The sequence below is a fragment of the Gadus chalcogrammus genome, chromosome 11 (genome assembly GCF_026213295.1).
Source record: "Gadus chalcogrammus isolate NIFS_2021 chromosome 11, NIFS_Gcha_1.0, whole genome shotgun sequence".
Lineage (NCBI taxonomy): Eukaryota > Metazoa > Chordata > Actinopteri > Gadiformes > Gadidae > Gadus > Gadus chalcogrammus.
Window position 1 is genome coordinate 8,977,708 of NC_079422.1, and position 27,205 is coordinate 9,004,912.

General features: G+C 44.6%; 1 protein-coding gene across 4 annotated transcripts in view; it reads right to left on the minus strand.

Moving 5' to 3' along the window:
* Positions 1-3,053: 3,053 nt before the first annotated feature.
* The window catches only part of dgkb (diacylglycerol kinase, beta), a 49,365-nt gene continuing 25,213 nt past the window's right edge, over positions 3,054-27,205 (minus strand). For all 4 annotated transcript variants that reach the window (XM_056602761.1, XM_056602760.1, XM_056602759.1 and 1 more), the window contains 6 exons: positions 23,402-23,466; positions 13,633-13,723; positions 12,386-12,581; positions 5,989-6,109; positions 5,625-5,685; positions 3,054-3,509 (listed from right to left, as the gene is read on the minus strand). In XM_056602761.1, the coding sequence (XP_056458736.1) occupies positions 3,402-3,509; positions 5,625-5,685; positions 5,989-6,109; positions 12,386-12,581; positions 13,633-13,723; positions 23,402-23,466 (642 nt within the window). In that variant the 3' untranslated portion in view covers positions 3,054-3,401. The remainder of the gene's footprint in view (positions 3,510-5,624; positions 5,686-5,988; positions 6,110-12,385; positions 12,582-13,632; positions 13,724-23,401; positions 23,467-27,205) is intronic.

Below are 27,205 nucleotides of genomic sequence, written 5' to 3' on the forward strand. Positions count from 1 at the left end.
TGGGACCCTGACGGCGTCGGCCGGTGAAGTAAGGTATCATGTCCTTATAGGATTGACCCCCTCCCTCCCCTCATCCTATCCTCCCCCCCCCCCCCCCACAATCCACCTCACCCACTCCTCACCCGGCCCCCAGCCCTCCAACCCACACCTCATTCACCATCCATCCCCACCCCCTCCTCTCACCTCCCCCCATCTCACCTCCTCCACCACTCTCACACCCCCCCACCTCCCACTCCTCACCCACCCCCGACCCCCCCCCCCCGCTCTCCCCCAACCCCTCCTCACCCACTATACATCACCACCCCCTCCTCGCAAACTACCCCCCCCCCCCCCCCCATTCCTCACCTCCTCCACCAGCCCTGCTCTCCCCCACTCCTCCTCACCCACCAACCACCCCTCTCCAGTCCTCCCCTCCTCAGCAGCGCCTCCTTCCTCCCGTCCGCACCACCTTTCACCCCCCTCCGTCTCCTCCCAGCCCTCCCCCTCCTCCCAGCCCTCCCCCTCTTTGAGGAGTGCAGGGGAACCTAAGTGGAGTGCAGGTGTCAAACCATCTGACACTGGACACCGGCTGCAGTCAGCCCAGTGCTTACCACTCCAACGCGGTCAGGGGCTACACACAGAGAGAGTAGTAATACTAATCAGAGAGGAGGGACATCAGTCTGTCTGTGCAGTAGGAACCACTCAAACTAGCTATAGGGTTACACACATTTTGGGTCGTCTCTTTAACACATTTTGGGGATTCTGAGTTGATCTTTAATTGTTATAGGATAAGAATACTAGTGCTACGAGGATATGAGCGCTTGTACTAGTATAAGTAATATAATGGGTATATAATAAATTCATTAATAACATACTTGGATACTTGCAATAGTATTAGAGTAAAGTATTACCTTCTCTGCCACTTGATTTAGTTTCAATGGTTGAATCGTCATACATTTGGTAGTTGAATTATAATTCTTTATAATTGGGATTTAGTTTAATTAATTCAGTTGAATTATAATTTAGTTAAATTATAATTAATTTGAATAGGAAATGGAAATAATTTAAATTGGAATTATATTGAATTGGAATTCAATTGAATTGGAATTCAATTGAATTGAAATTTCGTTGACTTGGAATTTCGTTGAATTAGAATTCAGTTTATTGATCATATGCCTGAGAGAAGTCAGGAAACAATGACGGAACAAAACCGGGTCAAACCAACATATATTTATTTACTTTTTAAAACACTTCCAACGTAGGCAGAATAATTAGGACCTGGCCCCCAAGTACAGCACATCGTTATAATTTCTTCAGACAAGAGTAGCAACAGGCTTAAAAACAACGTTGTGTACAAAAATACAGCTTCACGGTAAGAAACACTTGAGCTCACAAGCTGAGGAACTGAGGCTGGAGAGACGTCAGCCTCGACAGGCACATGGCACTTGAAACAGTGAAAAACAATCAATCCAAACATTGTTCTTTAAACGCATGCAGGGATGCATTTCAGTTTTAAAAAATTTCAGTTTTTTTTTTTAAAAATGTGTTGTGCCTTGTGGATGTGTGTTGTTTTGCTCCATGCGGAAAAAACTCAACATACATTGAAAACACTTGACTTCAGACGACATTTGAATTGGCGGGGCCCACTCGTGATAGAAGATCCTCATATGAGGTGAGGGAGAAGCGGTTGGTGTGCAATAGTTCACCTAATGCACTGAAACATGGAGTAATGTTGACATTGCACATCACATTGCAACATTTGTGTCTAGTTGTTATTGTTTTTCGACAAAACTTTCATTAACTCATTGGATTGATTAGTAGTTGGAGTAGTAGACATCATTTCATGGTTGTACACACACAACTTCTTCAATCTGGAATTTCTCACTTGGATAATATTGATTTGTTTTTAGGATTCACTCCCTGTAAACTCATATGTCAATAACTATCTTGTACTCTGTCTTTAAAGGGCTAATGTATGCTTGTATACCCGACAGACTGTAAGCACTCAATGGTAGACATTGGGACAAATCAATGACCAAGAGGGGGGAAGGGGAGGTCGCAAAAGGCTACGCTTAGGACCTGAACCAGGTCCCTTTTTCAATGCAGCCATCACTTTTGTTTAAAAGGAGTTGAAGGTAGTGTGCATAATTAGAGAACACATGATGCATTATTATTGAGTGCTTAAAGCTAGGGTAGGCAATTTGGAGAAACCAGGCCCATGCACAATGACTGCAAGGGCAAAGTTCACTCAGTAGGAGGTAGGTAGGTAGACGAAATGGTTAGATGGGCTTATCTGCAACGGCTGCAATTATCAATGTTTTACCAATGTTAGGGTTGGAGCGGACATGATGTCAAGCACCTCTACCCTTTTGGTTAGAAAAGTGTGTCTTCTAGCGAAATATTTTTGAGGAAAAAGTGATGGCTTCAGTCAAAAAAGGGACTAAGTGCAGCTGTAAGGATGCCGCTCAGTAAAATAATTAAATATTTTTTGCGTCATTTTAACTTTTAGCAACTTGAAATAAAAATATACCTGAGTGCCAGTTTATTAAAACATAGGACCCAATATAAAAAAATGTCCATCAACTGAATATTTGATGTGATATGGATATACCTTCTGGTAAAGGCATTGCTAAAAATTCTGGCAATAACCTTTTTGACAAATATCTATTCATTTTCCACAGGGTTCAATAACAGATCTCGCCCTGCCATGCAACAGAAATTGTGCATACAACTGCTAGCGAACATATACGTCTTTCGTGCAAAAAAATAGACGATGGCATGCTTTTTAAAAACTTTTCAGTAAACAGTCAATAATCCTCTGGAATATTTCCCTTGATGTTGTCCAAAAGTCTCACAAAATATAACATGTCCGCCTCAATCTGTATAACATGTCTCTGACCTGCGTGGCAAATACCAGGCCCTTCACACGGAGCAAGTAGCAACTGGAGATATGTCTACTCAATCTACTCATTTGTAGCGAGAGGTGAAATCCATCAAAAAACATTGAAAATAAAGATATATATATATATATATATATACCAACTGTATATATATTGGTTAAACTGTACCCCTTCCCAAAGCGTATTCGTAGACTGCACATGTTAAAGCAAAAAAAATAAAAAGGGTGACAGAGAGATCTCCTCCAAGTTGTGATGTGGCGACCCACACGCCACCGCCTCTTCCGCTACACCTCACCTCCAACCGGTGACTGCCTCACCACAGAGGCAGGGTGTCCGGCTGTAGCTTGCGTACGCCCTCAATAAATACCCATACGGTCCCCATCCTTCCGTGGCCTTGTATCCGAGTTGTGGTGGATTCACTGTGGAGGACACAGCCTTTCTGAGCGCTGTTACTTCAGAGCTAGCTGGGGCTAGCTAACATTTTGACCGGCGTTTCAGAGCCTTGCCCGAGACAATCTCCCATCAGTCTTTGCTCTCGCTGCGTGTCCTCCTGATGATAGAGGAGAAAAAGCCGGTGCCCTGCGGTGTGCCCATCAACATGGGCGCCTTGTTCTTGTGGTCAATTTGAATCTGGAGGAGCGGAGAGAGAGAGAGAGAGAGAGAGAGAGAGAGAGAGAGAGAGAGAGAGAGAGAGAGAGAGAGAGAGAGAGAGAGAGCATTAGTTACTGTGAGGTGGTAATATAGCTGAAGGGTACATGGGCGCCTAGTTCTGTGAGAGAGGACAGAGAGAGGACATGTCCTGTAGTTACTGTTGGGTGACGTTACAACGATTTCCACCATGGGACTAGTCTTGATATAGTTCAAGAGGGAAGACACCTTGCTACAACAGATTTCATATTTAGTATATGTCTAGGTCTTATTTTTGAGGATATTTTAAAATGCATTGAGAAGGCAATGCTGTCTTCCAGAACTACGTAACTATAAGCGCTCAGATCTCTGTTTTCAATACTGTTCAATATTTAGTTTTTTATCAGCACAACAATCCAGTAAATAGGCTGGAAATAGTATGGAAATAATAATACATGATTGAAATAATAACATAATTCATATTCTATCATTTTAGTAAGGAACATGCTATGTTAGCATGTTATTTTTGTTTATATATTAAACAGTGAGGAGCTGTAAATCACAGGGTTATAAAGAAGACATGTTTGCCATCCCAGTCTTTCTGTTTAAGGTTAGCATTTGAGATCAATTGAATAGAAGACATCCACCATTAAATCTTTGCTATTATGCACCCTTACTTAATTATGCAGAGCATGAAGGGGATGATTGGTGGCCAGAAAAAAATGTTTTCATTTGCAGTCGAGGGACTCTTTGCCTTCAAAAGGTAATCGCTTGTGCAACACACTTGATCCCTGAATCAGCACCAATTATCATCCTGTACGGACTGCATGATGCATTAGAAAAGGAAAAGAAAAGTATACATCTGTTGTTCAGACCTAACAACCTCTTTTAAAGATTGTTTGAAAATAGGTAGGGAACAGAACAGAAAGAAAGATAATTCTCTGCGTTCCCCTTTAATGTCTCCAAGCACAATAAGCATCGCAACAAAAACGTTTTACATGCAGGAAAAGTTCATTTTATTTGGGAAAGAACAATATAAAAGAGAGAACATCATGTTTAGTGGTAATGTGTTCTGGAGCAATGTACCAGAATGACTTACGATAGAGGAACATCGTAACTCAACACTATGCCATTTCTCCTTGATGCTGCCTTTTCCTGGAAGCTCTTTCAGACCTAGTTAACTGTCGAAAGCCTCCAACAACAGATGGCCTTAATGGTGTCAAATGTGTTATGCATGCAAGGGAATGTAAAGTGCATCGTTGTTGTTGTTAATAATTAGTTAGATTACACCCCCCGTGCATTCGCCTCTGTTGTTTTTCTAAGGGCCTTTGTCGGATTGGCTGATTCAAATTCTGCGGCAACACACGTGAATAACTCGCCATGGAAATCATCTTAACAAACACAATTATGTATTGCCAGATCCCAAAGTTGGTCGTCGGTCATGTTCCTGCCAGCGCATTGGAGTACAAGAGCACTCGGCAGAATACTCCTTTTGTCATGCATCCCATTCTCTCACGTTGCGGGAGCGAGCGCTATGCAAATCAGGGCCGCACTCCATCCACCAGGCCGTCACAGGGCTGGCATTGTAATTAAAACCAAACAGATCAACACAAATCGAGGAGTTTCTTGGGATAAAATATGAACACATTCGAACAAACAGCCACTTGTGGAAGCAGATGCTCAAAGACACACAAGGTAGGAAGATGTGAGCGCGGTGTCGAGTGTCTCAGGTGGATTACTGAGCAGAACCGGGATGCAACACGGTGTTAACTCAAAAGATGGAGCGAGGACATGGAGACAGAGCCAGAGAGGTGTGGCGAGATGTGGCTCCTTCACTGTTTAGGATCAGGCATTTTAGAACAGAATTTGGATTTGGATTAGTCAAAAGAAGATTTTAAAATAGATAAAGTAAGCAGGCCTCAAAAACAATCCATAACGATTTGTATTGCTTGTTTGCGTCCACCAGAATCCACCAGTGATATATTAGCTGTCTAGCACAGACTCTCCTACGGCTTTGCTCCTTATGATGTTAGTCTAACGTCACGACTCCCTGAATATCTGCAGTCTGGTTGTCGTCTATGGTGTGGCAGAATACATGTTGCGTGTTCGATGCCTTACCGTGCAGGCGGCTTGCATCCAAGGCTCTCCATCGATCTGCATTGGGAGAGACTTTGTGGTCCTGTTGATTACAAACAAGACACAAATGAGGGTTATGATCTTTAATATTGGAATATCGCAAGAACTAATGACTCTTCTATTCTATTTATAGAGTCAAAAGTAGATGTTATCTGTGATATGAAGTCAACCTGGATGGCCTGCTCCTTGTGTGGATGTGGTTTGGAAGAAGGAATTTGTTGGGTTGCAGAATTGCAAAGTGATATAATAGTTTATTGTAAATCATTTTGTTTGTTTGTTTTCTTTTTGCGTCAGGCATCAGACGTGTGCGGTCAGACAGGGGTCAGGGGTCAGAGGTGAGGCAGACCTAATGGTTACAGAGGAGCACTGGGCCAGACGTCTCCCAGCACTCTTCAGACCGGTGTAGATCTGACCCATCTCCATGGCTCCCTCCAGCCCCACCACCTCCAGGAGCTGGTCCGAGATGTCTGGAAGGAAACACAAGAACCGATGGGTGATATCAAGCCACTACAGACCGGGGTTCCAGCTGTGTTTCAAAGGGCTTCTGAGGCCCAATATTTACGACAGCCTCTGATTGTAAGCCTTGTGAAGGGCAAGGAAAATGTACCCCATCCCAATGAAGGAAAGAGTAGGAACACAGATCCTTTCTCTCAGAGATGGTTAGAAGGGCAATAGGTGCCAAGCGGACACTGGGCAGACATGTAATGATCTCAAATCCCTCTCTTAACAGTAGCCACACGTTAAACAAGGTGATAACAAACTCAACTGGGTAAACCAATGTTTAACTTTGGCAAAAGTACATAGCAAACTTTGGCAAAAATTTAATAAATAAATCAAGGTATTCACTTATTAGGAGAGAAGAAAAACAACATATGCTCAATCATTAAACTCTCAAAATGTTAACTTTGCTTAGCATCACGAGTGCCAATTTGAATTTGAATTAAAAGTGGGAGCAGGTAGAAGAAAGGAGAGAGGGAAGAAAGGACGAGGCTGGGTGTGTGCAAAAGAAAGAGGAGCAAAGGGGAGAAGAGGAAACAATTTAGCGAGAGGTAGAGCCAGAAAAGCAGGACTAACTAGAGGATAAGAGCGAGCTGAAAGGAGAGCGGCGGCTCTCCGCGGTTGGCCTTCCGCTCCTGAACACCGGAATATTCCTCCGCTGAAAAAGGGGAGGAAAGCCACACGAACGACGCGCCACAGACACAACAGCTATTAATTAGATTGCACCGGCAACGCAAAAGCAATCTTCTGTTACTATAATTATTAATATGGCTTCTGTTTTGAAGTTATGAGCATTGATTTTGTCCCGGCTGGAAGCCCTGCGTCTTGCGGAGCCCATCTGTTTCTGCGGACCCCCCGCCCCCCTACCCCCCCCCCCCCACTCTGAAGACTCAGCCTCCTCAAACTAAGGAGCTGCTGGCTGCTTGTCGGCTGGCCGCACGCACGCACACACACACACACACACACACACACACACACACACACACACACACACACACACACACACACACACACACACACACACACACACACACACACACACACACACACACACACACACACACACACACACACACACACACACACACAAACGCATGCACACATTTTTAGGCGGAGTGGCCGATCATGGTTATGCACTCATCGCTGTCACTTACGCCATTGTAGCCAGTGTTGTTGAGGTGCACATATGCTTTTGGTGTGTAGGTGTCTGCGTGCATGGATGTGTTTGTGTACTGTGGACGTGTGAGTGTGTCCCGTGTGTACGGGAGTGCACACGTGTGTGTCTTTTCTAGCCTGAATGACCTGTGTGGCGACCCTGTGTCACACTGTAGGGTTGTCAGGTGTTGATGTTGCCTTTGCAATGATTCCCTGTCACCATGGAGATGGACATGTGTCTGACACGTCTCTCCCCTCTACCAGGTTAAATGGAACAACAGTAAAGAAAACACGTTAACAAAAGTTCAGTGTCTGATTTTTTTGCATGTGTGTTTGCCTTGCGTGTTAGTATGAGTGTGTGTTTAAATTGACCCCAACATTGACCCTTTGGTCTCTCGACCCCTCGGCTTTAATGCTGCTCTCCCTGAATGCCTTCTCACGCTGACGCAGAGAGCGCTGACAGGTATGATGGACAGGGTCTCCCTGGTGATCTATGTGTGTGTGTGTGTGTGTGTGTGTGTGTGTGTGTGTGTGTGTGTGTGTGTGTGTGTGTGTGTGTGTGTGTGTGTGTGTGTGTGTGTGTGTGTGTGTGTGTGTGTGTGGGTTGGATCCTACTGGCCTGGGGCTAAACACTGTGTGTGACCCCCCTGCTGGACCGGGCACGCAAGTATTGCGTCGCGTCGCGTTTCCTTGTGCCGAGCCGCAAGGATCTATGATAGCTGCATCACTGAGCCATCAGACGAGCAGCAGGCGCTAGCAGGGTGTAGGCGGGGGTGCATCTTGCACCCCACGCCGGTGAGACTTTAGGTGAGTTTGGTTGGAAGATCGCCAGTGAAGACATTGGCCTGTTAAATGACTAGAAATGTACTGTTTGCACAAGCCACCATTAATTGTTCACAACAATAGATAACCACATATAGCTGAGCACTCATAGTTGTTCATTCTATATCTCATGCATGTGCTCCCCTTGCTCCGGAGCAGGTCGTCAGGAAGCTCGACGCAACGCGACGAAACGCAACGCAACGCATTCACGCTCAGTGTAGCTCCCGACTAATCCCAGGAGAGCTTACCGTGAGAAAGGCCATGCCCTGCCTTTACTCCCCCAACAAGGTCAGGGAGAGATCATACCGAATCCTTCACCTTATACATGCTAATACCAAAACATAAGACCATCAGTTTGGGCAGTCAAGGTGTGACCCCCGGGTACATTGTGATAAACACTGGGTCAGGGCAGGACAGACTAGAAGGGCTGAAGATGAGGGGAGGCTTTATAACGCCGTTGGTCTTCATGGGGCCCCTTCTTTGAGGTCCCAGTTATTGGGTATGGTCTGGTTACAGTACCTCACAGGTTTGATGATCCCTGTATTGTTAGGTATCCCTGGGTATCAGTGTACCAATATGTCGCGAGGAATTATATAATAGAGAATTGTTCTTTTCTTGTGAATCAACATCGACAGACAACAACTGCTGGCTTTTGACGTAGCGAATACTATTCTTTATTTTTTTGTTTAAGCATCATACTGGCGTCAGACAAGGAAATGATGCATTCATTTATAGTTCAGAGAAAAATAATAATGGAAAAAGGTGGATTCTACTTAAGATGCTTAGAATAGAGAAAGACAATCAGTTTACCTTTAACAGTTCAGACTGGGCGTTATAGGTGCTCTGAAAAATAATAACGCCATCAAAAATAATAGTGAAGGCCTCAATAATCGTCCTGATTTGACTACAGTATATCAGGACCGAAATAACAATAATATGCTTTTACCAGACTGGTAAACAACTGTTACATCCCATCGAACTGCAAAGGTGTTTCACAGTAATATTAAACTCTAAAAACACACACCCAGACATTTAATTGAGTATCAAAATACCACAAATTAAACTTATTAGACAGAACGTCTTGTTATTACCATTTTGACGTGTGTGCCTTATGACGTCTCATCCTTCCATATAAGGGCGTTGTTGTGTTTAGTACTGTGTGAGGTGCTGTCACTGTGCCTCTTTAAGGGCAACGGACCAGAGGAAAGGATGTCATTCACAGCACTGATGTGTCTGGTTAGACAGTGATAGTGACAGGGGACACTCCTGAACAAACCGACATGAGAGAGAGAGAGAGAGAGAGAGAGAGAGAGAGAGAGAGAGAGAGAGAGAGAGAGAGAGAGAGAGAGAGAGAGAGAGAGAGAGAGAGAGAGAGAGAGAGAGAGAGAGAGATACTGAGATACTGAGATTGGGAGAAAGGAAAAGTGAGAGAGAGACAGAGAGGTTAGGGGGAGAGGGAGACAGGGAGAAAGATGGGGGGAGAGAGAAAGGGACCCAAAGAACAAACGGAAATAAAATAACATAAAATCGAGCGCCGAATGAGTGGCCCAAAGTGATGGAGAGAGGAGCCCAGAGCAGCTGAGGGGGTCTGGAGGGGATGGGCAGGTAGAGCTTAAGACCTGATCCTTCAATGTAAACCTAATGGGCCATGTCCCCCTCCTCCCCCCTAAGCCTCAGTCCCGTTCTAAATAATTCACCCTGCAGCTGAGGGGCTTGTCTCCTGGTGTCACCAGCGGGACGGTTTAACAGCTTCTGAAAGGTCAGGGTGTCTATCCCCAAGCTGCACTGCACTGCACACACACGCGCACGCACACAGACACACACACACACACACACACACTCACGCACGCACGCATGCACACACGCACGCACACATGCACGCATACACCCTCACACACACAGGCACACACAGACGCATTCACATACAAACACGCACACACACACATACAAACATGGGTGCAAATACACACAGATGTATACTTTGACGCACACACGCATGCAAACACGCACACACACACACACACACACACACACACACACACACACACACACACACACACACACACACACACACACACACACACACACACACACACACACACACACAAACACAAGAATGTACACGGACACATGTACACACCCAAACGGGCGCTTCTACAAACATGCACACACAGACACACAGAGAAACACACACACACACACACACACACACACACACACACACACACACACACACACACACACACACACACACACACACACACACACACACACACACACACACACACATATACATACATAGATGCAGACACAGATACACGTGCATGGTTGTGCATTCGTGCTTGGCAGGTATACATCCTCACACATCATCTGACAAGTCAGCAGTCACACCTTGAGTACACCTATGACAAAAACAACACACACACACACACACACACACACACACACACACACACACACACACACACACACACACACACACACACACACACACACACACACACACACACACACACACAGGCACGTAACAAAAGGCAATCAAGGTGTATATCTTCAAATGACTGGAAAAAGACACAAGAGTGTTAACAACACTCAACTATCAACACACACAATCACTTACTTGGCCAAATGCATAGTGTGCATTTGGAGCGTATTTCATGGACTTCACATTCACTCGTTTGATTTTTATCACTTGAATTGCCAAATGTGTTAAGGAATTTCCTTAGGAGTAAGGCACGTTTAATGACACATGGTAAACACATACGTATGTCTGCTCTCCAAGTTTTGTGTGTAACTTGCAGGCTGTCAATAGAACTTATGGTAGCATTTCACCAGATTTTGAAGACTCGTGGTCATAGAAGAAAGGAGATTGCATCATTTCATCCATCCATTTATCCATCCATTCTTCCGCCCAACGATTTATGAAGGAATCCATCAATCCATCATCCACCCACCCATTTATTAATTCATCCATTCATTTGTGTGTTACTTTTGATATCCACGTCTTCAATGCAACACAGGCAACGTGACGGCAGAGGTCCCCCGGTGTGCCCCCCCCCCCCCAACCCCCCAGCAGTCTGATCCTGTTAACAGAGCGACCCGCCCGGCGCCGGCACAGCCCATTACCTCGCGGGGGGGGGCATGCCCCCAGTGACAAGGATGCACCCCTTTCTCAGCCAAACCAACCAAAGCCCCTGATTCACCTTGTCACCGGTGAAATATTCATGTGCAAGGTGGAAAAAAAGGCGGGCCCAAACTTTGTCTGCGATGGCTGATATGTGGGCAAGGACACGGCCGGCCTGAACTCTACCTGCTGGAAACTTAGTGTGTGTGTGTGTGTGTGTGTGTGTGTGTGTGTGTGTGTGTGTGTGTGTGTGTGTGTGTGTGTGTGTGTGTGTGTGTGTGTGTGTGTGTGTGTGTGTGTGTGTGTGTGTGTGTGTGTGTGTGTGTGTGTGTGTGCCCCATGCCGTGGTGCATCTGCCTGTCTGTCTGTCTGTCTGTCTGACTGTCTGTGGGCCTGTTTAGGAACAACATGCAGTGAATGTAGGAAAGAAGGATTAATGCACAACAATCTAAAAATCAAATGCTCTGAGATCAAAAATAAAGACATCTGGTATCTGTGGCTGCACAGGCCTGTAATCAGCCCATCCGGTCATTCATTTGGCCTGAATGAAATGATTGGATGGCGTAACGGTCTGTCTGCCTACCTGCCCTACCTGCGCACACTCTGCCCATGCACTCTTTTCACATGACCGGAGTCTGACACGGCTGGGCAGACATCAAGCTAGACTGGGCAGGCTGGGCAGACATCAAGCTAAAGATAGTGAACTAGTCATGTGTTTTGGGGGAGGGGCTTTGGAGCGACGCCTGAAGGGAGGGATGGGATTGTTTTGGTTGGATACTTTCAAAATGTAGCTTACCCTGGCTGGATTCAGAAAATAATGCCCACGTACCTGGCTTAAATCCGTGGCTTTTTTTCCTTAAATTGCTACCAATCGTTCATATTGTCATGTTGGAAGGATAACTTTTTCATCCAAGTCATCCCGTGTGTCTAAGGGGTCTTGAGTTATTTGGTTCACCGGAATGATCTCCATGTAAAGGAGATATTTATATTCTTTGTAAAATACTTTATTTTCATTTTGTAAAATGTACTACTATGTTTTCATTGACCAGACTACCAGCGAATGAAGAGACATGAGAACAAAGATCAGGGAGAGGTTTTGGCATCTTTCTCAAGGAGGTAGACATTGGGGATCGAAACGCAGTACCTTGGACCGCAAACATGAGCTCCTTTGGGTCCAGCACCGTCGTCCTCTTGTCTGGGGCCTTCTTGGCCGCCCTTCGGTTGCCCCTCCTCTTTTTGCTTTCACCCCAGAGGTTGGAGCCGCCGTGCATGCTGGGAATGTTGAGAATGGCGATGCCCTCAAGGGAGATGGTGCTGAGGTCCAGGCTGATGCCGTCACACTTTCAGAGAAAGATAGACGACAGAGAAATAGAAGATGGATAGAAGATAGAAAGATAGACAGAGAGGATAAGTAGAAGGGTAAAGATGGAGTACAGAACAAAGAAAAAGGTCACATAATACAAATGTATTCAAAAACGTATCCATGGTTGCTTGACTAAAGAAAAGGTATTTAGTTATTTAATTGAGTATTCTAAATGTTTAATAGGATTAAATAACAAGGCAGTCAACTGTCACTTCTTTATCAGCAAATACATAGTTGAATGGAACTTTACAAGGGTAAAAAATGAATCCTAAACCATCCTTTCCATTATCTTAATGTTCCTTCAACAAAACCTGACTTTAAAGGGCCTGTCATGGTTAAAACCAGCACTTTCCCCTTCAAGCCCTGTCAGGGCTTGGGCATGGATCAGGAAGCCCCCATTTTGCAAATATCCCTGAATCAATCAAGTTCCTTCCACCATTGCGTCCAATCTGTATTTAGATCAGTATTTAAAGTCAATGGTTGCTCGCCTTCCAGTAGTAAGTACCCATCCAACATTAATTAATAAAGACCTCTGCACTGTGTGGACACCATTGAGGAGTGGTGGAGGTGGTTGCGGGGGTGACGGTGAATCGAATTGACGCTATCTTCATTATCACTCAATATCGCACGCAGCAGGGTCGCGCAGGGCTAATTGCCTGTGTGTTAAGCTGAGGTTCAGTGTGAGTGGGGCGGGGGTGTGGAGAGACACGGAGAGAGACTGAACTGCGTCTTATCACGTCAACACGCCTCCAGCGCCACCGTGGAATTGGATAAAATAGGTTATATCTGTAAATAACTCTGTAAATAACTTTTTTTGTCCTGCAATGGGATTTAATGGATAATGTTCCATTTAAAAAGATGGAAACTACGTCGAATTATAGTGGAGCTCCACACATGTTAACAAAAAGAACAATTGTAAAACTGGTGAACAAAATCAAAACGAGCATGTGTATATCTTCTTTATCTACTTAATCCCCAATGAGGGTTTACAGTGCAGAAAAACACACAAAGCATGTGTTTCGATTTACCTCCACCTCCAGAAAGTCGTGCAGCTTCTTACACGTGGCAGAGAAGGTCTCTGAGGTGCCGAACTCAAAGTACCACAGCTTGTTCTTTGTTCTGGGAAACAAGACATGGGGTAAGTTGCAAAGGGACCAGGAGGAAACAGGAGAGCATTCTTCCCTCGCACATCAAAAACCAAAGCTTGTCCAATGAGAGTGTTTCACTCCTTTGTTCCCCATTTCAACCGCCCGGTCTGACGAGAGCCTTTACAAGTACCGTTATATGAGGGCAAACTACTACTATTTTGCAATTTAGCTGACCCTTATATCCAAAGCAGCTCACATGTTATTATTATTAGACAGGGTTAGACATTGCATTAATGAGGGGGTAGGAGTTAGGCATTTTGCTCAATGATGCCTGCATAATACAAACTGTGGACATTTGGAATCGAACACAGAACCTTTGCGCAGGGAGTCAAACACTGTGGACTATTCTGCCCCTTAGTAGACTGCCGTTCTTGGTCGATATTCACCATGCATGAGACTTTATTCTTCTTAAGCAGGCATCGCTTAGAACTTAAGGACTACAGGAAATACCCTCCATTATAACAACTGACAACAATTACAATTACTGCTCATTAATCACCCAGTCAATGCATAATGCGCTCCATTAATCACCGTGGATGCGTCATAAAGACACAGCGTAAGCTGATTATGTCAGGCATAGGGGATCGTCTGCAGGCATGCGTGGCCACCGTCGGGGGCCCGGTATGGGGGCCACCAGAGGCTAATCTACCTGCTCCCCCTCAATTAACAGAGGACTGGGGAGCGGCTCCCCTGGCCGCCCAGTAGCAGGACCCCCTCCCTCAGATAAGGCCGGTGATCGATGGTGAGCCACCATCTGCCCCTGGAAGGCTGAGGGGACAAAGTGTCTCAGAGTCACAGAGACTAGAAGTAGAATAGGGCAGCGGTGTCCCCAAGTGAAGTACAAACTGGGATAAAGATGTATTTAGGACGCCCTGGAGGGGTGTATTTCAAATGTGAAGACCTTTTCCGAGACTTGACACTTTGACAGGCCCGTATTTGGTTTATTTTATGGAGCATGTTTGATGATTAGTTATGAGCATGTTTGACATTTGATTGTCACAACACTGGTGTGTTTCAATACTCATAGGTACATTTCGAGCATGTGTTAATGGTCATCACACACTGGGGATACCGAGTGTTAACAGAGAGGTTAAGAAAGGAAGAATGGCAGAAAATATTGGTGACAACTAAGAACTCACCTACATTTTGAACAATGTATCTTTTCCAAAAGTGACTCTACATTACATTTAAAACCAACAAATAACGCTCATATTATCACGAAACCACCGGCCAAAACACGGAGATGGCAGAATACCCCCAGAGATACACAGGTGGTAGAAAACCCCAGACTAAAAGAAACAGCAGACCATTCAGCCATTCATCCCCTGCTCCGAGGGGTGGGTAAACCTGTACAACAACAGTGCTGACATGCATAACTGCGCTCAGTAAAAAATGGGGCAGCCGTGGCCGACCCGGAGCCCCACATAGGGATGTATTCCTATACGCAGAGCAACAATCTCTGCAATATTGATTTATTCATTAGGGCTTTTGTCAGGACCATTTAGCCTTTTTACAGATGAGCTTTCATTAGGCTAGTTGCAAGGTAGTGGGACCACGCGTTGATTTATAATGTGCAACACGGTCAATAGTCCAGGGATGAGGGATGGGGATGCGTGCAGGAGGAGGATAAAGGCCTGCGCTACAGGGCACGCTGCTGCATGTCTTACAGCATGGGGCACGCAATGGGATGACCTCTGCCTCTTTCTGTCTGTAGCGTGAGGAGATGTGGTAAAGATTCACAATTAAACCATAGGCAGACACAGCAAATACAGCTACATTTTACAACTTTACAACTGCGTGAAATAAAGCTTAATGCGATGTGAGTATTTGACTCTCTGAGCGTAAAGAGTCTTCTTGGTTGTTTTGTGGTTGGCATAGGCATGGACAGAGATAAGGCACAACATTTGACCATCCTGTCGATTCTCTCCACTTAAACTAACAAGGGCACCATGGCAACAAATCACCTTCTTATGTCCCTGTTCATTAAGTAATTAGAAGCATCCTATTGGCTGCATCTGATTCTCATTTGTTATCGGTCGACTGCTGGATAACCCTGGACCGGCCTGACGGACAGGCCGTGCTGGACCGGCCAGCTGACCCAACAGAACACTGATTGATTACCGGAAGATGAGGATGTTTTCAAAGGTGAATTAGGTGGATCTTACATTAGCGTAAGTATAATAAAAGTCACTTTTATGTTCCAATTTATTCAAGCCGTCGACCGGCGGGGTCTACATTTTTGCGAAGCAACTGTGCCCTCCTTTTGAGCAGTATGCTGTGAAACAGCTCCCCTTCTCTCCAGATAACCGCGCATAACACTTTGGCTGTGCTTTAAAGGCGACTATATCCATGCAAAACGACACATTACCCCATTCATAATGTAGTGGTGACCATGGGACACATGTTGTATTAATGTGCCCGCCGCCGCCTACTACAGGCGCCAGCCAAATGTGCATACACAAATGCACATTTGGACAACCAACACGGACAACCAACAACCTAGTGCATATACAAACGACTGGGTTGGTCGGAAAAGAACAACACAAAGATCATGTTGTGGAGCCGGGGAGGGGAGCGTGGCGGCTCACTGGGAAGCCCCTGGGGTTGAGCCAGCTGTGGGTGCTGCTGATGATGTCAAAGACCTTGTTCGCACCTGGCCTTTAAAGCACGTCTCTCAGGTGATCTGATGATGACAGCCGGCTGGGTAAAAATACACGTGTGAACGCGCTGGAGACACATTAACGACTCATTACGATAAAGTCATTCTCGCTGGCGTTCCATCTTTTAATGATTGGATCGGGGTGGTCAGGGAACACGCAGAGTCACGTTGTCAGCGAGTGCAAACACGTGATCATTTAAATGCAGTTGTCATGGAAACAGCATCTGAATTTTTCTCAACAGTCTTACAGATGACCTGAAAGGGCATTTGTTTCGAAACGGCGAAATAAATGTGAGTAGCTACCTACTGTGTGCTCAGACGCAAACAGTTGTCTGCTTTTTAAGAGGTGGCTGGTTTTAATGAAGTCTATTCTGTGATTACCAAAAAACATGTTTCCTAGGTAAATAATAAGTCTGTAATTAGTAAATTAATTACTACTTTTAATTTCAACTTGACTTTAAGGATAATCACACCTTTATTTTATGCCAGACTGGCTAGCGGGCAGATTGAAACTAAAAACAACACAGAGATACTTCCCCCGGTAGCCTGGCTGCTACACGTTAGCTAAAGCGAAACACAAAGGCACAGCACTGAAAAAACTAAAATCTGTGTTTTAACAAATTGCCCCGCCACACAAAAAACACGTCGCCGCTGTAGTCCGAGGCCATCAGTCAATTTGCTGCATGGTCACCAACATTTGCTGTGTTGACGAGATGAATACGCCTCGATAGTACCGCCGTTTCACCCCGGGCCAAACTTGAAATGCTCTCTTCACTGGTCACACTTGGCAGCGGCCATAGGACCATTGATTTCCCCAACCCAACCCTCCTCTTCCTCGGTGACACCTAATCTCACCCGGAATGATCTACGACCGGAGTTTTCACACTAATTCCTTCTTGATCAGAGGTGATAAATATCCCATTGACATAAGCAACTCTGTGTGCGTTGCATGGATGCACTGTTTTGTTTAACGCAGCACCACCTCCAGTGACTCTGACTGGCAGCTTGAGAAATGATGGCCCCGTGTTGTGTTGTGTTGTCTTGCCCTTGTGTGTTTCCTACACACCGCTAGAGGCCTGCACAGAGAGCACCCCGTCTCACATGGACGGCAACCACTCGTTGGTCTGCTGGAAGTGGCCGTAGAATGGCAAAACCTATGTAGCTCTATGCAGCGTGATGGTACATCATTTGATACAATTGCATGTGGTCACCTTAGATTAGTAGCAGGGTCTTAACAGTTTCCCCCTAGAACTGATTCTATTGTTCATTCAGGGGGTAAGTCTCTCCAACCCTCTCTTCTTTCAAATCTGCCCTCAAAACATAACCTTTTCACACTAGCCTTCCCCACCTAACTCCCACCTTATTCTTCATGTTTAACCTCTGTTTTTCTTTTATTCCTAGTCTGTCTTACATAGTTTTGATAGGGCAATATGTAAAGCGTCTTAGAGTACCATATTAAGCGCTACATAAATTTCATTTATTATTATTATTATTATTATTATTATTATTATTATTATTATTAAGAGAGTGTAGTAGTTACAGTGATGCTCTCAGCCTAAAAGGTACTGGGTTCCAGCAGCCGGTCCTGCTTGAACAAGAAGCCAGATCTCTGCCTCCTGTGTAATGCCTTAATGCCCTGCAAAACTTAATTCACTACAGGTCACTTTGAATAAACTAAAATAAACAAACTGCCAAACAGCGGTGCACAGCACACGCCTAGCTGGGTTGTTTCGTTCGGGGGTGGATTGAAACAACGACACCAGGCAACAGATTCAAAACAAAGAAATTGGTGTTCAGTATTGAAACACTGTCGGCAGGCAGCAGATCAAAAAACAACTTAACTAAAGTACAGCAGACCACAGCAACGTGTCCAGTGCCGGTGATTTCCATGCAGAGCAAACAGCGGTGATAGCTTAGTAGTGCGTGGCGGTGGACGTGGCGCAGGCTGCACAGGTCCACCGCCCAGTAAACACCGCCTCAGGTTTCCCCCGCTGCTCTGCGATATTTTCATACGGCCCTCTCCAGCGTTTAGTTTGGTTTGGTTTGCTTAAACTTTGGTCATCACAACGTGTATGCCGTATTATGAAGCAGCTGGTGACTGTGCAGGGGCCAATAGGTTGTGCGATTGTTTGTTTGAATGTGTATGTGTGTGGGGGGGGGGGGGGGGGGGGGGGGGGGGGTTGGGATGTCAAAGGCAATGTGAGACAGTGGTGTTAGAGGCATTCTTAAAGTATATTTTACTATATGTTATACGTTATGTACAAATGGGGTATTCCTTTTCATCATGTGTGTGTGGTTTGGGCAGTGTGTGTTCTAGAGTGTTTGTGTGTGTGTCTGGCTTGTTTGAAAATATGTGTGTGTGTGTGTGTGTGTGTGTGTGTGTGTGTGTGTGTGTGTGTGTGTGTGTGTGTATTTGAGAGTTTGTGTGTGTGTGTGTGTGTGTGTGCATGGTGAGGGGGGGCTTTCTTCCTACTGGGAACGTCCCAGTGCACGGGTGAGATGTCTAAATTACACACACATCGCCATTAATTATAGATGACACCCTGGACAGCCAAGCGATTACATCCTTAAACGAGGTCCGAGAGTGTGTGAGTGTATATGTGTGTGTATATGTGTGTATATGTGTGTGTGTGTGTGTGTGTGTGTGTGTGACATGCCCCACCCGGCACGCGGCTGGTCTTTGATGAGCGCACTCATTATGCTAAAGAGCGCCGCATGGCGGGCTTCGCCGCGCACGGCGGAAAGGTTAGCGCAGGAGAGGCCAGTGGGCGCGTACGGCACCTTTGGATGAGGAACAGGCCTCGGGGAGAGCCTCAGATGTCCTCAGGCTTAAAAATAGACATCGATTGGTTTGGAGAACCCATCTTACCTGTTAATCACAGGTAAAAAAAATCTAGCTCTCTATCTTTACCAGGCGAGTGCCGTCCACGTGGACAGGTGGGGCAGCGAACTACTAGCATGCTCCCCAAAAAATTTATCCTCAGTAAATCATTCCTCCAAATCTATTTTTAATAATGAGAATGTCACATGAACTATCTATAGTTTCTGTAAGCTTTCAGACTATTTTTGGTCCGTTGACATCAAATTTTGGATGAAGGTGGGCGGCGACTCTAGTTGAGTTTAACGTGTCATGCAATGTTGGGGCAGGGCCGCTCAGCGACCGCGTTCCTCCGTATGTTTATCGCATAACCCTGCAGGCTGCAATAAGAATTGCAATCCGCGCTGAAAGACGCCTACATGGTTGTAAAGCAGTCTGCCCCATGGTCATATTTTAGAAATGTTGTTTTTTTTACTCTAATTATTCAGCCAGTATCTTTCGTCGTTTCTATATCAGATGTAGTTATGGCGAGTGGTGTTGCACCTGTGATTAATAGTGTTGAGTTTCTGTTGAAAAAACATTTGAGAGGTTAAAATTGGAAGAGAAGTTAACGATCAAACAACTTGGCCCAGACAGACTGGACATAAACATTTTCCAACCAACGAAGGATAGGGGGAAAACGTACAACTTTCTCCCGATCATGGTATGAAAAGAAAAAATGTCGGTTTGGTTGCTCAAAGAGAAATACTGTTTTTTGTTTCCTACTTTTGCAAAGCAAGTGTGTGCACAGGACAAGGGGATATATGGACCACGGGTGTGAGTGATGTGAAGCATATATATATATATAATATTATATGATACAATATAATATATGCATATAATATATACATATTAAAAAAACATATACATTGTGGGTGTGGTCGCACGCCAGACTGCCCCACTGAAATTTAGGGTCACCGCACGCTACTGATCTTTATAACTCTCAAATTATACCTACAGTAGCTTTAAATAAATGTCAAATGATTGACATACAAGATGACTTGGATAAAAGCATACATTAAAATAAACAAAGAGTAGATTATATTCAATTGTAAATGAGTAAAATAGTAACAGGTTGAAAGGGACGACACAGGCTAAAAAAGACGCGGTGCGGTTGTGTTTCCTCTGGCTTTTTCCTGCGTCCTTCAAACGCCTCTTTTCTTGCCTTCATTCTTCCTCAACCTTCCGTGACTCGGGGTCTCTTGGAGTCAGAGATTAGTGTAATTACATGAGAGATCAGCAGAAAAAGGGGGTGGCAGTGGAGTTAAGGAAAAGGAACAGTATATATTTCACAAGGAGAGAGAGGGGGGGGGGGTTGTGTTGCGATTGTCGCGAGGTCGACTGATTGTCTGACTTTTAATCCTGGACCTCATTATCACCTCCAGGTCCGGCTGAGCCAGTAAATGAATCTATCTGCTGAGTGTCAAATCTTCACACCTACGCCCCGATAATCACCCCAAGGTGCAAACTCAGAGGATAGAGATTGATAGAGATAGAGATGGAGAGAGAGAGAGGGGGTGGAGGGGGATAGAGAAAGGGAAAGAGAGAGAGGAAGATAGAGGGAGATGACGAGAACTATTGAGAGAGGGATGGAAAAAGGTAGAGAGAGAGAGAGAGAGAGAGAGAGAGAGAGAGAGAGAGAGAGAGAGAGAGAGAGAGAGAGAGAGAGAGAGAGAGAGAGAGAGAAAGAGAGAGAGAGAGAGAGAGAGAGAGAGAGAGAGAGAGAGAGAGAGAGAGAGAGAGAGCATGGGATTTCATCAAGGAAACCAGTTCATTCTGCGATTAAGAAAAGCAACGAGCCGTTATTTGGTAGCTAATTGGCGCTGATTAAATATTGATGTTTTCTTTAAGGTCATAGCTGGGACAGAGTGTATGGCTTGGATAATCCTGTGTTCCACTGGGATCCCACAGGGTCTTTGAAATCAGGCCCTTATGATGATACATGAGTTCCTAGATGTCAACAGCAGCTATGCTTATTCGCTATTCCTTCCGATTAGATGTTTTTTCATTAGCTGTATTTGTCATTTTTAGTTATTTTATAATTACTAGGTGACATTTGAAAGATGGACATTAAGAGCAGAGGATTATGTGGCAATTAGCCCCAATGAATGTACAAGTAATGTGTAATATATAATGAAGTCATGTGGAATATGAAAAAGCTTTTTTGCCTGGACTATATTTTCGAAATATTTATAATTTATAAAAACATATTTTCACCCATTTTGGATCACTTGTTGGGGGGTTTAAACTTCCCTTTAAAAAAAAAAGTATCACAACAAAAAGTGGATTCTTTTTTATAAAGAAAAGTATTTCCATTATATATACTATAAAAAGGTATTTGTGAACTAACCATTTTTGGAGAATTATTATGTGTATATTATTCATATTATTTTGAGTAGTACTTACACTAATACTAGCGATAATAGTGGTAGTAGTAGTATTAGAAGTAGTAGTTGTTATACCAGTAGTAGCAGTAGTAGTAATACTAGTAGTAGCAGTAGTAGTGGCACAAAAAGCAGGATTGGAAAGAGCAGTCTATTTTGCAAGCATAATAGCCTAACCCTAGTGTCTAACAATGGCAAGCGTTTAGTGGTCACGGTTCAGTTCCTCCTTAATAGAACTTCATTCTGCCTGAAAAAGCTCCTCCAGTTGAAACAATATGACTCCATGATGAGTTGCACTATGTCTCCATTGGGCATGAATCCCCCTCCACAAATCTAACCAAATCTATGCTACCTTGAAAAACTATAATCATGCATTATTGAATTGGAAAGGATAGTGCGTAATAGAGAGATCCTAAACCCATTCCCTCCTGTGAATTATTCATTAAATTCAAATAACAGATGGTATAATTTTCTTAAAATATCTCAATCATTTTTCAAAGGGCCAACATTTTTTGTTGAACAACACAAACCACTCTTTGTTGCGTGCACCATTGTTTTCAAAAGAGAGCACTATATTTGACCAGGACAAATAAAAGTGAAAGTGAAATGGTCAAAGCTCAAGATGAATCATGAGTTTTAAGCTCTACCATCAAAAACATTTTTGTTTGTAAGGCTCACCAACTCTGTAGTTTGAGCATCGCTTGGATATTCAGTGATCAGTAAACGGTTTAACAAGACAATATCACCACGTAGTAACGGTCTATGACTGAGCCATAATCTGTACAGAGCTAAAGTGAACTCCAACATGGTGGAGCATAAATGTGACATGTCTCGCTCGCCCCTTCCCCTCAAAAAGCTATTAGTATTTTCGAATTTCTATTGAACTTCCCTTTTTCCAGAGTCACTTTGCAAACCATCAAACCCATGGAACTGTAGCAAAAGTGCTGCTGCATAAAAAAAAACACGGAGGCTTAAATGTTCTGCCAAGCCCGGGCTACAACGTAATTAAAATACGATGATGAGAACAAATGGGATTATTAGTCCACAGTGTGTGTGTGTCATCACTCTGGACTGATCCATCGAAGACGACGTCAAACAAGCCAAGCAAATTCAATTACACCCGCAATTACTGCGTGGCGCTAGTGGAGACGTATGGGGGGATGTTAAATATTGATGGGAGCATGGCTGCTGCATTTGTTCACCTTTCAGAAGGTGATCACATCTCCTCAAGGTAATCACAGATGCTAAATATGAACCCTGTCAATTAGTCCCCTCGGGGGGGGGGCCCCGACGTGCAGCGGAGAAGCGGGGTGTTCTGGGGGCCGTTATCACGTCCGGCCCACTCTCTCTGTGGGTTAACGGCGTGTTTCAGTTGGGATCAGTAACAGGGGGATTGAGCTGGAGAATCTCAGTTGTTGGTTGGTTATAGTGGTTGGTTAAAGACCTTGGTGCTAAAATAACACCTCTACAGAAACACATGTAATCAATCGGGCTCTACATCCATGTTATTCAAATAAATGAAAAATGTTGGATGGTTAGAGTTGGCTTGAAAATTAAAATGTTATTAAGTTGATTTATTTGAATTGGAATTATTGTCATGTTTTTCATGGTACTTCATCAACATGATTAAAACTAGAGACACAGATAACCAATTAGGCATGACATCAGCTCGACCAGTCCTTACTTGTTCAACCCAGCTTCAGTAGTTAGTTAATGGGCTGTTCCCAACGATTTCTGTCCTCCGCTCACCTGCTGTTGAACCTCTCAGGGTGTTTCTCCCTCATGATGTGGAAGCGGTGGGCAATGGAGGCGTCCTGGAAGAGACACACAGAACCACAGGACCCTTTACTGAGGCCTTGAAATGCATTTCAGATTATTTTCAGCGGCCAGAGAGAGCCACACCCGGTGAACTGACGGCGTGGTCGGGGGCCGTGTTTGATGCAATGGTGGTCCCTTGCCAAACGGTGAACCATGTTTTTGTTTTCAAACAAGAGAAATTGCAATGAGCCCTGTGTTGTAGCATCTTTTGGTTTTAACAGGGTGTCTTGATTCAGAGTACAGGAGTGGAACATACAATTTGTCAGTTTGCCTTTTTCTCCAGTCCTGTAAATGGACTAGTTTACTGTAATGCTGAAGTTGGATTTTCTAATAGTAGTTTACTATTCCTTATTATTTGATACGTGATATGTGATATTTTCTATTATTGAGATGAATCACAACCAGATACAAGAAGAACGGCAAAATACAATGGTCTAATGTGGGCAAATTGCAACATGCTGAGAAAAAAAAGAATACATTTGGATGCAAACATGAGCGTCAACTTGCAAATTAACTCACAATTTACCATATATTCTGATCGCACCTTTGCTGTGCATATGTTCCATGAATGTGTGTGTGCATGTGCATGTGTTTGTTTGCGTGCGCATGTGTGTGTGTGTGTGTGTGTGTGTGTGGGTGTGCGTGTGAGTTTGCATGTGTGTGTTTGTGTGTGTGTGTGAGTATGAGTGCGCATGTGTGTTCGTGTGTATAGGTGCGTGTATGTGTGTGTGTGCGTGTGCGAGTGCATGTGTGTGTGAGTTTGTGCATGTGTGTGTATGCGTGCGCGAGTGCATGCGTGTGTGTGCTTGTGTGTGTGTGTGTGTGGGTGTGTGTGTGTGTGTGTGTGTGTGTGTGCTCCCAGCCAAGTGGAAGTTAGAAGGTTTGAGCCAAGGGTGTGCAGGGTATTGACAGTAAGGCTGACGAACAGCACGGCGTCTCCACACCGGCTAATTAATTAAACACACATCGCGAGTAATCACAACTTCCAACCAACCTACAGGATGCTGCCTTCACTCCTGGCAACCAAGTTGATTTCTCTCTCTCTCTCTCCCTTTCTCTCTCTCTATCACTTTCTCTCTCCCCCTCAATATCTCTACCCCTTTCTCTTCCTCCCTGCCTCTTGCCAGCCCCTCAGTCATTAAGGTATTTATTTCTGTGACTCTTTTAGCCTTTCCTGTCCCTGCTCACACCCTCTCACCTTCTCTTGTGCAGTGACCCGCAGTGGTAAGCGGGCCGTCCTGTGGCGACGGCCGGGTGAGTGCTGCTACCCCATCGCCGCGCTACACGCTAACCGTACGTTTAACCGGGACCCAGAAGATGCAAGCAGAACCGCTCCCAAAAACAAGCTCACCCATGATGTGTTGATGCGTTATTTTTAGAGTTGTGATGTGTGGTGTAAAGTGTTTTTTGAATAGGGACTCGTCAGGGTTTTGTGACGGGGGAATACAAATTGAGGCTAGGATAGTGTGGTCCACTACAAGCCCCTGTGCACTGTGCTCAATACCCGATCCCTTCCTGTATGCATCTTTCAGCAAGACGCCCTACCCCTGCCTGTTAATTTTTTTATTTATTCTTATCATATAAAACACCCATGCCAAATGATCATGTGTGATGTAATGCATTGAAAGAAAATGACATGAAAATGGCAGGAAATGTCCACATGTTCAAAATAATGTATTAAAAGGACAGCAATGAATAGTTGGTTGGTCTACCTATGACAAATCTTGACACTGTGAGTCAATTAAGATAAAACAAAAAAACTATATATTATACATATAATTCAACACTGTCAAAATAACTATATCAAAGAAAGTAATAAGGCCTTTGTAGTGATAGAAGCAAGTGATTAAAAACCTAACATGGCCCTGATCCAAAACGGAACAAAAGTTTGTAGGCTATTGTGAGTAAACTTGACGCAGTTAACTTTTTGGGCAGCACCAAAGCAATCTGTTTACAAGCCCGTCCTTCTCGTGTAGCGATTCAGCAACAGCCACCACAGGGATAACCCCCTGCTGGCGCTCTGCAGTCCAAATTTACCAACGCCAAAAAAGCGTGAAAAGACCAAAAAATCAATTGTGCCTCTCTTGATGTCTTTTTAAGATGGCTGTGAGTTGAAGACCAAAAGAATCTCACGAGATCCCCGCAGACGTCGGGCGGCGCCGAGAGGTGAGATGATGGAAGTGTTGGGTTGGAAGTGTGTAAACTTGATTTTTCTTACAAACAAGACCATAGCTGAAAACAAGCGCGCCGAGGCCAGAGGAGGCTGTGTCCCCTTTGGTTTCAGCCCCAGTGTTTCTATTGGTGTTTCTTTTCTTCTAAGGTCTGCTACAAGAGAAACAGAGCGGCTGCCACCGCTCCAAACAACAGCCCCCGAACCACAGGGAAGAGATAAAATGCAACGTCACTCGTGGAGCGCAGGTCGATGTTGTTTGTGTGCCTTAAGGAAGTTAACAGTTAAGTACTGGCTCCTTGTTAACATGTGTTTCTAGTTTTCTGCCGATGATGTTAACCAACAAGACCATTACAAAAACACATTTAAACTTATGGTATCAAGTGTACCATCAAAGGCAGAATGTAATGTACTGGATCTGATACCCAGAGCGAAAGAAAGAGAAGGCAAAGAGAAGAATTACTAAAGGGGAACAGGGGGTGCCTCTATCTTTTTTACTTGAGAAGCGGATGTGCATGTTTCCAACAGAGAACAATGAAATTATGTCTATTTTAGTGTCAAGGCACCCAGTCTAGCTGTTTTTTCCTGTGATGGTCCCAGTCTAGAGCATGGCGAGTCCTCCAACGGGGATCTCAGATTCAGTAGAAACAGTGGCATATCTGGTATAATGGCATTTCCCACAGAACTCTGTGGTCCATTGTGCTTCACATAGTAGTTGCAGTAAGTTCATCCATCATCATACTCAGGACACGTACAAATCGTATAAGCCTTCAGGACACAGGATTGACACTACCCCACCCCCTTCACTAGCTCCCCTCAAAATAATTACCATTGTAAAAATCTGGTGCTGAAATTAATACGGGACGTGTGTAATGTCCTCCCATAGCTCAAAGTTTGGCTCCAATTATGGGTGGGGCGGGGTTGGTGGTGGTTGGATGTGTCTTTCATGGGGGGGATGGGGTGTGGGGGGGAGGGGGAGAGTAATGTCTTTGACAAGGGAGTACGACGGCAGGTCATTAGAGCGACGGGTTACATTATGCTAGCTGATCTCTCTCTCTCTCTGATTAGCCCCTGCCTCTCGTCTCGGCCCCTGATTGAGATCATTACACGTCACGTCACTTCCACATCCTCCCAGAGGGAGCGCTTCATTAATTCTCCCAGTCCGATCACCGAGTCGAGTCGTCTCGCTGTAGCGTGACGAAGAGTGTCGGGAGGTTAGCTTAAAAACCGTCGAGGGAGGGAGAGAAAAACCCTGTGGGATTTGGAATAGTAATGGCAATTTCTTGTAAGGGTTTCTTTTGGCAGGTAGCGATGTCACATTTGTTTTCTGTTTGTGTATCAGAAAGATCATTGGGCAGCATTTGTGCATCATCCTAATTTCCAACGGATGATTCTTAAAGGTGAGGGTACAGGCATTGAAAAAAAAAAATGGAAAACTATAAAAGAGTTGATCATCACAACAGTGCTTAACCAATCAAAGCTAGCAAGCACTTTGCCGGCGCCGCTGCCGCCTGATTTACTACAATGTCATTACAGAAACAATCTCACGTCATCTGCATAATCTC